Raw genomic sequence first — 14,513 nt, 5'->3', positions numbered from 1 at the left:
CAAGTCATTACAATCAAGGGATTTTCTCTAAAAGACACTAGGGAAAAAGCATTAAAAAAAGCGGTAGGGAAAAAAAAAAGTAATCTTTTAGCCTTTACATTTAATGACTAAAACTTCTGAAATTGAATATTTTTTTAACATATATTAAAACGCTCTTTGTGGGGTAAAAAATAAATAAAATATAAATAAAAACTGCAACAAAAATCTAACTTCATCACCTACTTCTTGAAGAAAAATAGCTCACTTTAAATGAAATATTCAAACTTGACAGGTTTATTACTAAAATTTCTCCGCGACGTACGTTTTGAAATATCAAATGCAGCTCAAATCTAATCTACAATATGCAAATGCAATAGGACTGGAAATCTTTCGGCGAAACTTTTTGCTTCGCCATTTTTTTTTTTTTTTCGAATTGCATGCTGGGAACTGTATAACTGTCAAGCGAAGTTTTATACGCTGCTTTATTCGATAGCCTGATATTTTAATTTAGACATTTGCGTATATTAAAATCCTTCTGCAATATTCACAGTAGTATGCACGCATTACCAAAATATAGCTACTAGAAATTTCTTCCGAGATTCTAAATTGAGGTTTTTACCATTAATCAAATGTCGTGGTATTTTCTGTAGGGATCATATGAACAAGCTGGTTTACTTTATTTATACTTTACTTTTTTTATTAAATTTTACTAATACAACTGTGCCTATTTATTTAAATGATTAAAAAGCTTTTGGGGTTGAAGTTAGAACGATAATAAAGCATTTGAATTCCGTACGAGAGTATTTCTAAGCAGTTAAACTCGTAAAAGCAAAAAATGTGCTGAACGAAAGATTTTAGAAATAATATATCTATTTATGTAATGCTTCTTCATGTATTATATTGTACTAGCGAAAGTACCCGATGCTAGTTAAGATAGATTGAGAGTAATGCATCCAAAAACAGAGAGAACGATACCACTGTAATTCTTCTCTGATAACGATGCAAAAAATAAGATTCGCAATCATACAATTTTCAGTCTGATGCGATATGGAACTCACATAAAAATTTTCGATGGAAAAATAAGCTAATTTTTTCTCATTATATTGGCAACAATGGCACTTAGTTTTTATAATGATTTTCGTCTTTCTAATCAAATGGTCGTAAAGGCTCGAGTTCCATCCAATATTTCACCTATATTCAATTTCAGTCGATTAAATGTGGCAAAAAAATGGATCCCAATTGATCAGAAATCAGTAACGCGATCAAACAAACAGACATTCTTTTTTACATGTAATAAGATTTTCTAAAACTTACAAATTTTTGATTAACAAACTCTACGATTCGAAAACGAGCAGTAGCAACACTTTTCGAAATAAAGCATTTTTATCTCCAACGTGCGAGACTGTTGCCACCTCGGAAAAATGAGTGCAAAAATCAGCGTTTTCAGAGTTTTTAATGAATACTTCGGCTGATTAAAGTCGTACAAAGATGGCTGTGGCTATAAAATTCTCACGAATTTTTGGAATTGAGAATAATGTATTTAATGTTCGGCAACGCTATTTCTATTTCATCGTAAAACTTAGAGACATTTTTTATTAACAAACTGTAGAATTTGAAAGAGAGCAGTGGCAACAACTTTCGAAATAAAGCTGATTTCCATCTCCAGCTTGAGAGACTGTTGCCACTCGGAAAAAGGAGGGCGAAAATGACCGTTTTTCCGAGGTTTTAATTAATATCTCTAATTTTAGCTATTTATTTTTGGAAAAAAGTGGCCAGCGACCTTTTCCAGGACCCAGGAAAGAATTGTAAAAAGTTTGGTGACGATAGCTACCGTAGTGACTTGGTTATTAGCGAATAAACAAACAGGCTTTCTTCTCTATATATGTAGATTATATTACATAAACACAAACACAGTGTTCTTTTAGTGTGAAAACGTATGTAGTGTTTCCATTAGCCTTTCTAAAATTCATTAAAATACCGGGTGGCCATAATTAAACTGACTGCGCTCACAGTGTTCTGTAGAGCGATCTATTTTCGAAAATGACGCCACATTTTGTAGGAAGATTAAACAAGACGGGGGCCGAAGGATTCCATGAAAAAAAATTAGTTCCAAAAGTCACCGCTAAGGGAATATTTGGCGCTGTGTAATAGAAAATAGAGTGTTAACAAATACAAATTAATACGGAATAAAATTTATCGTAGGTCCATTCTTCTATGAGAACATTACCTCGACAGGACCGGAAACCTGTTCTGTTACCGGACAGAAATATCGCCACATGTTGAACAACTTTGTCATTCCGGCACTTCAGCAAAGACAATGCGTGGGGCAAATCATATTTATGCAAGATGGGGCCCCTCCACACGTTTCTGTACGGGTGCAACAGATGCTACGCCAGAAATTCACAACAGAAAGAGTCATTAGTCGCTACTTTGCAACTGCATGGCCACCTCGGTCGCCTGATCTTACCCGATGTGACTTCTGGCTACGGGGTTACCTTAAGTCCAAGGTCTATCAAGGAGTGTCCAGGACCTGGCTACGTTGAAGGATAACATATCACGGACTGTACGGGAGATTCTTGCAGACATGTTACTTTCTGCTGTTGTGCGTACTGTGCACAGAATGCAATATGTGGTCCACAACAACGGCAGCCACATTGAACCTAATTTGAATGCAAAATAAAAGATAATTTCCGTATTGATTTGCATTTGTTAACACTCTATTTTCTATTACACAGCGCCAAATATTCCCCTAGCGGTGAATTTTGGAACTAATTTTTTTTTTTACGGAATCCTTCGTCCCCGTCTTGTTTAATCTTCCTACAAAATGTGGCTTCATTCTCGAAAATAGATCGCGCTACAGAAAACTGTGAGTTTAATTATGGCCACCCGTTATAAGGCGGATATTATTAAACTTGCTCTATTCTCAATATTGTAACACAGAAACTGTTCGCACACTTTTAAACGATTTTCGTTGGTTATAAAAGTGAAGCAACAGCCTGTGTTAGACGTAGATTTTTAGCATAGAAACTGAAACGATTCTGAGGGAAATAAAGCCCCTCTTTATCAGAAGGAAAGAAATTTAATGCAATATGATACATGAGAATTCATTTCTTTACTCCTGATAGACTTTGTTTACAGAAGAACTTTAACTAAACGTTTTGTGTCTTTTTAAATGTTCTATTTCGAAACCCTCCTTCTTCACTATCTTTCTAAATCGTAACGTCGAAGACAATAAAGCCTTTTTTAGTATTGGAAGAGGTATTTTATCCCATTCCTCTTGATCATCTTTCCAAAGTCCTAGGAGGTTTGTAGGTCGACGTTTGCAGATGTAGAAATATAAGTGTAGTTAAGATACAATAACACGCTGAACAAATATTAATTTAGAAGTCAAACAACAAACATTTCACCCAACATTATTAATCAAACAGTTAAAAAATTCTCATCTCAACACACCAAAAGGCACACTCTTGTTTTAGAAGATTATAAAAATTCCATTGTCATTCCCTTCTTTCCATCAATTAGCTATAAAGTTGCACGTATTTTGCAGAAATTTCACTTTCGAGTCGTTTATTCTCCCATCAATAAAATTCCGAGTTCCATACTCCAGGACACCATTCTGGATATAAATTCCTGGGGTATTTACAGGATTCCTTGCCAGTGTGGCTGAATTTACATTGGCCAAACTAAGAGAGCCTTAAAATTTCGCATTAAAGAACATGAGGCATATATTAGAAAAATGGAAACACAGAAGTCTTCTATTGCCGAACATTGTTGGTCCGAAAATCACACTTTCAATTTGTCTGCTGCCAAAATTATTCAAAAAACATCTTCTATTGGTGAAATGTATTTTATAGAGGGATTTCACATTCAAAAAATCTTTCTGTTCTAGTTAACGACCCTAATTCCAATCCATCTTTGCCTACAGCCTTTGAAGAAATTATGTTTTAGTTCTGGTTTCATCAACAGATGGCGCCAGGGGCTTATCTCCTGTACAGGCGTTCTTATCTTATCTAATCATTATATCTTATCTCGTTCATTTGCGCTTTTGCAGCTGAGGATGATGGTTCGGTAAAACCATCGAAACTAGTCCTGTGAAAATTTGAAAATGTAACGCTGATTTTTGTTGTTTGAATTCTAAATTAATATAAGTGTAGGTCACCATTTCTTGTTAGCCCAAAAGGGCAATTTGCCCGGAAGGGCTATTTAATTTCGTTATGACATTTTTTGTCGGCTAACTATATATCCAAGTCATTCCAAGTCAGCCCGAAAACTTTCAGACTGAAATTCTGAGAGGTTTGACAGTTTTTAAAACTAGAGCTTGCATCGATATGTAACTCTCGTAGGATAAACAAATTTTGATAATTGAGGATTGAAGTAATAAAATAAGTTTTGATAATAAGTATTAAAGTCAGTCCCAAAACTTTCAGACTGAAATTCTGAGAGGTTTGAGAATTTTTAAAACTAGAGCTTGCATCGATATGTAACTCTCGTGGAATAAACAAATTTTGATAATTGAGGATTGAAGTAATAAAATAAGTTTTGATAATAAGTACTGAAGTCAGTCCCGAAACTTTCAGACTGAAGTTCTGAGAGGTTTGAGAATTTTTAAAACTAGAGCTTGTATCGATATGTAACTCTCGTAGAATAAACAGATTTTGATAATTGAGTTATAAAATAAGTTTTGATAATAAGTATTAAAGTCAGTCCCAAAACTTTCAGACTGAAATTCTGAGAGGTTTGAGAATTTTTAAAACTAGAGCTTGCATCGATATGTAACTCTCGTGGAATAAACAAATTTTGATAATTGAGGATTGAAGTAATAAAATAAGTTTTGATAATAAGTATTAAAGTCAGTCCCAAAACTTTCAGACTGAAATTCTGAGAGGTTTGAGAATTTTTAAAACTAGAGCTTGTATCGATATGTAACTCTCGTAGAATAAACAGATTTTGATAATTGAGTATTTTGATAATTGAGTTATAAGTTTTGATAATAAGTACTGAAGTCAGTCCCAAAACGTTCAGACTGAAATTCTGAGAGGTTTGCGAATTTTTAAAACTAAAGCTCGCATCAATACCTATATGTCATAGAATAAACAAATTTTGAAAATTTCATGTGATAACGTTATGAACATTCACGTGATAACGTTATGTTTTCGCGTAACGTTTTGATGTGATAACGTTATGAAATATAGCCGATTCATAGTCAGGTAAAACATATCAATCAAACAATATTTATTAATTAAAATTAAATTTACAGGCATAATCAATGAATCAATCACATTCGGTATTTTTGGCGAAAACATGTAGTATTTAATAGACAATCTTCAGCACAATAAAGAAAATTTTTTTTTTCTCTTTAAAATTTACATGCTTGTAAATAACACATGAACCTGCTTTTGGCACACATAAAGTGCATTTATTTTAAGCACATATGATGAATGTAGGAACATTAGTGTGTACATTATTTACATGATATTTATAATACCCAGCTGCACGCCGTACAAGAAGTGTTCATAATCCAAATTTTTGTCTTGTTCAAAGTGAAAAGTTTGCATTCGTAGACAATAAATAAGGAGGATTTGATCTCCTTTAGGAACATAGAAAACCTCTTTGATAATGTTAAGTAGCGGCAGCTCAGTTCTGCAGATACTGCATTCTTCTCGAACTTGGTAATGTTCATACGATAGTTGAGCAATAATAACAGAGGCCGCATAATCTTTTTCAAAAATATGACGTCAAGTCGCATCCAGATTTACAAAAGCTGTTGTATAACACGTGCAGCAGCTTTCCAGTTTGAAAACCCAATAAATGTAAGTTGCATTATAACTGGCGTTTAAAACCATAAGATAATTAAAGTGGTGTTTGCAAATATTGCACACTGTGAGGGGGGAAAAAGACAGTTCTGTATCTCCCCTTCTACTAGGCCGATTGACGAAATACAACTTGCGTTTCTCGTGCCTAAAAACGTCCAGTAACAGGACGTTTGACAGCAGATTCTGAAGGACAATATTTCATATTGTGTCATTCTGGACCAGAATGAAAACTCTCATGAACTGTTTCCACAAGAGATTGTAAATCATGTTAATATTTAACAGTTCTGAACCTATATTTGTTGTATAACACGTGCAGTAGTATTTGTTGTATAACGCGTGCCTCAAAACGTCCAGTAACAGGACGTTTGACAGTAGATTCTGAAGGACAATATTCCATATTGTGTCATTCTGGACCAGAATGAAAACTCTCATGAACTGTTTCCACAAGAGATTGTAAATCATGTTAATATTTAACATTTCTGAACCTATATTTGTTCAATAAACTGATCGAGTAATATCCAATTTAACCCTTTGCGGCACAGTGTGTCCGGTAAAATTTTCCTTCTGTACGCACAGAAAAACTGAATGAAAAAGGATTTATAGGTTACTATAGGTTACTCTGAGCCTTCTTTATTTATAGTAGACGGCAGCTCAACACAAACCAGTCTATATATTTTAGCCATGTTTAGTTTTTTAAGACCCTCATTTTTCAAAGAAATCTTCCAGATTTTTTTTAAGGTATAAAAGGAATTGTTTGAAAAGAAATTTCTATGTTATTTTTTGTCTGTATGCTAATCTCCTTATTCTATATTAGTTTTAAATTTTTACCTTGAAATCTTGCCTAAAATCAAACGGCGAACCCTAGGTGTACCCAAACCGTGCTCACCGATCATCTAGGACAACTGAGAGTCCGTATTCTTTGGTTCATCGACAACAATGCTCATTTCAGCACTCTTTTCGAAGTTCTATTCAATCAGTGGGGCACTTTGGGCACACCCACAGAATTAAAACGATAAGTGCTATCTTCACACAATTTTACTTGTGTACTTCTCTAGGCCTAATGAGACTGCCTACTTTTTTTATTTTAAATCAAAACTCTGGCTTTAAAAGGTAGCGTACCGGAAAGGGTTAAATCAATGTGTCTTCTTAGTGTTGATGTCAGATGGCATAATGATAAAAAATGTTCGTTAGGTGTGCGGATTTGTCTGATATACAGTTACAGTAGAGTTGAATGACTAAGCTAAGAATTTCACTTCTGTCTATTTTTAATGAGATTATTATTGTTCGTATTGTACGATTCTTAAATTATTACAATTCGTACATTAGCTAGTGGTACTTGTGATATTAACTACTTTCTGCAGTAGCTTTAAGTGTACATGGATATAGTCAAGAGTGTGCGCAATGCCATTTTTGTGCAATTCTGGGATGTTTTTTTAAGTGAAAATAGGTCGACGTGTACATGGATGATACCGTGTATGTGCAGTTCTTAAAAATGCGGCAAGCAGTTTGCGATTCTGCACTTTCTCCCAATTTTGCACCTAATCTTCGTCATGATTAAGCACTTTTGTTTCATAAAAGTTCTAGCATAAGCGTAATTCGGCTACCAGATTGTTCGAAAAAAATGTTGAGTAAAAAAAAAAAACATGCCTTTACTTCGTGAAAACAAAATGGCGTCCAAACAAAAACTAGCAAGTTGCTGTAGCATTGTTGTTCGCCAAATTGTCGCCAAAAAATCGCCAAGTTACCACAATCCAAAGATTAACCGAAAATTTTAACGGCTGACAAAATTACTGTAGTAACTCAATTATAAGGTATTTCTCCCACTTTCCTAGCATGCCTTCGAGGTGTAGTGGTTCTGCACGCTGGGTCGGTATTCCAGAGGTCCGTGGTTCGATTCCCGGCGAAGGCGGTTGAATATTTTTTATCTCTCCTGGTTCGAAAAATACCCAATGTCTCTACACAATTACAAATTTCTAAATGAGTTTTGATGGTAACAGAATATTATATCAGTTACCAAAGATACAAAATACAGTGTGCAATGCTAGTGGAGTTTGAAATCACATTATTTCATTAACAAATACTAGAGTATAAACGAAAACGCCAGTAAATCTATGCAGTTTAAAATGGGTTTTGTCGAGTGTTAAAACATTTTGTATAACCTTTAGATTTTTTTAGTCCAAAGGGATTTCAGTCCCGAAGGACTATTGCTTTCGTTTTGGCATTTTGCGTCGGACTCATAAACGTCGGTTCACTTTTCAAACTGTTGCCACAAAATGTTAGAGTCCTGCATTATATTTGAAGAAATTAAATAATGAAAAATCTGCATAAATGATTGTCTATTTCTCGCATTGTGATAAAACAATGGTACATAGAGCCATCGAATTTTGAATGACGAAATCCTACTGCGAATATGGGCATCTGAAATCCCAAATTTGGAATTTGTTTTATTATAGATTTTATATTTTGTAAAACTTTAACGAATTTTTGATTTACAAACTCAATGCTTTAAAAGCGAGAAATGGCAACGTTATATAGAAAAAAAATACTTTTATCTCGAGCTCGCGAGACTGTGTATATCGGAAATTCTAAAGATATGCTTAATTTAACATTATTTTGCGATATTGCTCTTGAACTGAATTTTATGGTTTAAGTGCAAAGAACATGATATTTAATAAATAAAGGTAACACTCAAAACGTTAAAAAAACGCCCCTTTGGACGTAATTTAAAATCTGAAAAATTTCAGTTTCTTTTTTTTTTTTTTTTTTTTTTTTTTTTTTTTTTTTACGTTTAAGCCAAGCAAGATACATTTTTTGGGTTTTCAACTCCAATAAGCTATTTCTTGATGATAACAAAAACGTAACATTAATATGGCATCTCTGTTGCTATTCAGTATCAATAAATCGGTTAATTTTTGTAGTGTTTATTCACTTTTTTTATTCACTCGGGCATTAATCGAACGTCAAAACATCTCTTTAAAATGTTTTTATATAGATGTTCGTAATCAATTTACAACATTTGAATGCATCTTCTTTAAACACAACTTCCTATAAAATGCTTTAGTCTTTGGCCTAAGGAAGTTTATAGATACCAAGTTTCTTGTTTTAATTTTCATACGAGCATCTGCAAACAGTCTTTTCGAAGCTAAGAATTTTCAATTCTTTCACTTTCTACAAATGACATTTCATAAACTTCAGTATCCTGAGTCTTGTGCTTTTTTGAGAGTGTGTAATTTTAGTGGAATGGATATTTCAGAAATTTCAAAGTATTTCTGTGAAAAACGGTTTCTTTTTTGTTTTGTTTTCTTAATTTCTTTTATACATCATTCTAGTTTTATTATAGTATTTGAATAGAACATGTGGCAACGATTAGATAATTCTATTCTTTAAATGATATAAATTTTGTGCATTCTGAGTTATAATATGAACGAAATATAATACTGTTAAATGAATCTAGCGCCAGAGTGTCGCTATGGTAAACAAATACTAGAGTGAATTTTAAAGAATGCATTTATTCTATTGTGGATTATGCGCTGTCGGCGAAGTAGATTTAATTCAATCCAATAAGTTTAAATGAAATTCAAGAAAAAATGCGTATAATTTAATATTCCGTATAAGGAAGTCATGTGGTGTACACATCAGATTTTTTTAAATAAGAAATTTCATCTCTTTATCCAAACAATCTTCACTGTGTTAAGCTCTATCAGGATGAGGCTCCAAGCCATACTTCTAAACATACTGCTCTATTTTTGAAAAAATGAGAAATGAAACCGGAATCGAAGGTATTCCCTTTAAATGCATCCCACCCAAGTCCCCTGTTATGTGTCCTATGGATTACTGTGCATGTGGAACTTTTAAAACAAGCTCTTTATAAGCGTCATTCCAAAACATCGGATGAAGTCTGGAAGATTGTGTAGGAGGAGTGGAATAAAATCAACCTCGATGTTTCAAGAAAAGGACTTTTATCTCAGAAATCAAGATGTAATATGATAGTTCAACAAATGGGCTATCAGACGGAACATATTAGAAAATGAAATTCTAAGGTTTGTTTATATATAAATCTTTTCAAAATCATTACAAAAATGTCTGAACGCTCTTTGAAGTTTAAGTATAGTGTTATTTTCAAACGGAAATGTAATCAGTATCATAATCAGAAAAATTATGTGCTTTAAAGATAAAAGCAATTAGAAAACTATGCAGATTTCCCTGCGTAACTTAACGAAACTTGAACAAGTTACATAATTGTACCTTTGAAGGTTTTTTTCAAGCGCAATATTTTAAATTCATGCAATAATTTAATTGGCTGATAACGATTTCTTTTCAACAGTTCTTTAAATAAGCAACCGATTACAGCGAAATTTCCAGTCGGCCGAAAAGGTCCATATTATCGCGGAATTCTCGGTAATATTTGAAGAACATTACTATTATGAAATTTATCTCTTTTTCTTTTCTTAAATAACATTCTTCAAAAATTTGAAATGAAAATTATGCTAGCACAAGACTCAGAACTCGGCGAATATCTATGCTGTCCACCTCGTCAGTGGTATAGCCGACGCTAGGCTCACTTTCGAAGATTAGGTCATCCGATCTGTTACATTTTTCAGGTACTGGTCCAATCATGTTGACCCTCATTTGCGTCTATAGCACTTTGATGTCCATTTCGTCCGACCCGCGGTCCACGCAGTGCCGCACATGATGGTGCCCACTGTCGTCATCGGCTTGGCTGTCCGGCGTGTGGCATGGCGTAATCTTCATGTCTTTGAAATTGTTTTCATCCCGAATGCAGTCCGAGTCTTTGGTGACGTAGGATCCGACGTCACTGAGGTCAGGGTTAGGGTTGTGTTTGGTGGGGAGAGTCTGCTCCCTGGATCCTCCACTGGATAACAATTCCCGTTCTTTGGAGTTGCGCCATTTCATTCTCCGATTCTGAAACCATATCTTTACCTGGAAAGAGGAGAAAGAGTTGAAGAATTTTCAGTATGAGCCCATAATAAAGAAATCATTCATTTCACGGAGAAATAAAAAAAAGATTAAAAAAAAAAAAAAAATCTGAAATGTTTCAGATTTTAAATTACGTCCAAAGGGGCGTTTTTTAACATTTTGTGTGTTACCTTTCTTTATTAAATATCATGTTCCTCGCACTTAAACCATAAGATCCAGTGCAACAGCAATATCGCAAAATAGTTTTAAAACGAGCCTATCTTTAGAATTTCCGATACAGAGACTCACGCGCTGGAGATAAAAATGTTTTTTCTGCACAACGTTGCCATTGCTCGCTTTGAAATCCTTGAGTTTGTTAATCAAAAATTCGTCAAAGTTTTAAAAAATAGGAAATCGATCATAAAACAAATTTCAAATTTCAAATTGGGTCTTCCACATGCTCATATTCGTTGGAGGATTACGTTATTCAAAATTCGATGACTCTATGTACCGTTGTTTTATCACAATACGAGAAATATACATACATTTATGCAGATTTTTCATTATTTAATTTCTTCAAATATAATGCAGGACTCTAACATTTTGTGGCAACAGTTTGAAAAGTGAACCGACATTTATCCGTCCGACGCAAAATGCCAAAACGAAACTAATAGTCCTTCGGGATTCAAATCCCTTTGGACTAATTAAAATTCTTAGTTTTACTGAAATATTACTGAATAAGTTTTATTGAAATGGGATATTTAAATAAAATAGAATTCTTTTTATTTAGGATACAAGATTCTAATTAGAATTTACTTTGTTTTTACCTTCCTTCGGGGAAGGGTCAGAATTTTCGGGTGAACTGTTATAATTAAAATACATTAAAATAGTTTATCGGCTAATTCTGGATACAGAAAAGCAAGGATTTGGGTGGAAGAGATATTTCAATTTATTTCAATTTTCTTCCCCCCCCTCCGATGAAGTGGCACTGAAGTTGCTTGAATTCCTCTTCTGTTATGTTAATTTTTCTTTAGTTTTCATTAAATTTTTAAATGGGGTTTTTGCTTGTTTGAAAAGTTTTTGTTTTAGCGTTTTTAAAATTCTTTGTTACATTTATAGGAATATTTAAAATTTATCAATTATTTGTTACATTTATATTATATATATATTTGTTACATTATTGTTACATTTATGATCCAGTGGATGAATTTCAATTTTTGGTCTTTGTGAAAAGTTAGTTCTAAATTTCTTGCTTGATGTCTTGAATGATAATTTTTCAACAGCTTAATACGCGAAAATACTAGGCATGTTTGTATTTTGTTTAAGGTGGCTCATACACCTTAAACCCCTTGACACCCTTCGAATATGTGACTGTTGCAACAATTGGGGTATCGTATTTATTTTAAAATCAATTAATTCCAACTTTTTACAGCTGACTACATAATATAGCTGCTTTGGAAACTAGTAACCAGAAATTTTGTGTTGCCACAGATATTTTTGTAATTTAATCCACTTTGGGACAAAAGTATTCGTCACGTTTCCACCTTGCGCTCACGATATTTTAAAAATGGCTTATGGTACATACTTGAAATTTGATGGAATTCTTTGTATGAGCCCTATTTTTTAACTGCACCTAAAATCTGATGAATATTTTACTATTAAAAAATTTTAAAGACGAAAACATTAAAACTTTTTTTTAATCAAATACATTTTATAAACTCGACTCCAAATAAAATAAAAATTTAACATGAAATTCTTAGAATTTTTGGTTCACAGTAGTTTCCAAGTGTTATAAAAGCTATATATTAAATATCGAATTAAATTATGCGATAGAATGTTTTAAACTGTGCGCGCAAGGTAGAATTATGACGAAAAGTTTTGTCAGAAAGCGGATTAAATTATCAAAATATTTGTGGAAACACAAACTTTATGATGACTATTTCAGAAAGCAGCTATATTATGTAGTCAGCTGTAAAAAGTTGGAAGCAATTTCTTTTAAAATACCGTATATACCCGCGTATAAGTCGAGATATTTTGGACAAAAAAAAAAAAAAAAAAAAAAAAGACTCAAAAGTGGGAGGGTCGACTTATACGCGGCGCCATAAAAAATTAAAAGAATCGGAAGTTCAAAAATTTCTTTGTATAATGCAGTTGTTTTCTTCCCGCACTCGAATTGGACGACTTATCAAATAAGTCACTTATTTGAAGTAATTTCATGACTTAAATTATGTGACGAACTACAGTGGTGGCCAAAATTGTGAACACTTTTGGAAATTTTTATGTTTTTGCCCCTGAAAAATGCGAATGCCTGCGAAATACCTTCTGAATGATTATAAAATCATTTAAAAAATATTTTATTAGAAACGAACTAGACGGTACGGAAGATGATGCTGTTTTTGAAAGTGAAAATGACGACGAAGGCTGTAGTAGTGAGCTCACCAGCGGCCGAGCGGTAAAATCGCTGAACACTGGTAGTTCGGTCCGAGGTTCGAATCCCGCGAACGGGCTGGCTGCATGGGCGTTTTCGTGGTTTTCCCCATGTGTAACGTGTATACGAGCCAGTTTCCCTTAGAAAGTCCTCCATGAAGGCATCCATCCCCTTAGGCAGATAGCCCTAGTGTGCTTTGCCATATTCTCAATACGCAATACGCTGTAGTAGTGATTGTAACAATACAGAGTTCGAGACTGAAAATATGTATGATGCCGAGCCAATGACGACAGAAGAGTTCTATGAAATGTTTGGCGAATCTGACCATGAATCGGACGTTGAAGCATTTTAATTTTGTTTATTTACCAATGTATTTTTTATCGTATATTTACTTTTTTTTCTCAGATGATTTTGAATAAATGTAGTACTTAAAAATTTTTTTTCGAAGTTTCTCGATCGATTTCGGAAGTGGGGGATCGACTTATACGCGGGTTTCTTATTTTCTACGAATTTTTTATGTCGAAGTGGGGGGGGGGCGACTTATACGCGGTATCGACTTATACGCGAGTATATACGGTAAATAAGGTATCCCAATTCTTGCAACAGTCACATATTCGAAGATCTTATGGGTTTTAAGGTGTACGAGTCCCCTTAAAAAATGTTTTATAATTATATATATATGTGTGTGTAAGATATAACAAAATACGACAGCTGATTTAAAAATAGTTGGCAATTTCAAAATTAACTATTCTAGATTCTCCCCCTAAATTCATCTGTTCTCCTAAATTCGAGATCCTTCTATGTTATGTAACAACCTAAAATTAACCAATCACAGATTAGCTGTGCTTATACGTCAGACTTGGTATATATACTTGGCACAATAAGTAACCAGAAATTCCTTCTATGTTATGTAACAACCTAAAATTAACCAATCACAGATTAGCTGTGCTTATACGTCAGACTTGGTATATATACTTGGCACAATAAGTAACCCGAAATTTTGTGTAATTTTGTGTAAATTTTGTGTAAGTCATTCCATTCCTTTCCCTAAGTGCTGCTCTGATATTCCCGCTTCCCTTCTCAAATGCCTACGTCATTTCTTTTAAAACCAATATACTTAGCAATTTATCCCATTTAATTATGATTGAATAAATGTCTATCAAACTAATTGGATATGTGGGAAAATAAAGATTAGTGGTTTTTTGGAATCCAGTTTCGTCATCTTTGTCTCGTTTTGACACTCTGCCATCACGACTATGCAGTAAAATTATTACACATATATATTTACTAATGTATTATTTAGTATATTATCTCCTTTGATAAAGGTAGTTAGAATTATATTGAAATGAAATAACGTATAAGCATATTTAAAAACT

General features: G+C 33.5%; 1 protein-coding gene across 1 annotated transcript in view; it reads right to left on the bottom strand.

The window, feature by feature from the left end:
- Window positions 1-8,536: 8,536 nt before the first annotated feature.
- LOC118203011 (homeobox protein DBX1-A-like) overlaps window positions 8,537-14,513 on the bottom strand; it is a 237,416-nt gene continuing 231,439 nt past the window's right edge. The window contains exon 5 of the mRNA XM_085812225.1: window positions 8,537-10,733. Coding sequence (XP_085668351.1) covers window positions 10,428-10,733 — 306 coding nt within the window. The 3' untranslated portion in view covers window positions 8,537-10,427. The remainder of the gene's footprint in view (window positions 10,734-14,513) is intronic.

Source organism: Stegodyphus dumicola, chromosome 2, assembly GCF_044657685.1.
Source record: "Stegodyphus dumicola isolate Sdum_Otavi_A_Nest chromosome 2, ASM4465768v1".
NCBI classification, from domain to species: Eukaryota; Metazoa; Arthropoda; class Arachnida; order Araneae; family Eresidae; genus Stegodyphus; species Stegodyphus dumicola.
Note: the sequence above shows the minus strand (reverse complement) of the source record. Positions and strands in the feature narration are given on the sequence as shown.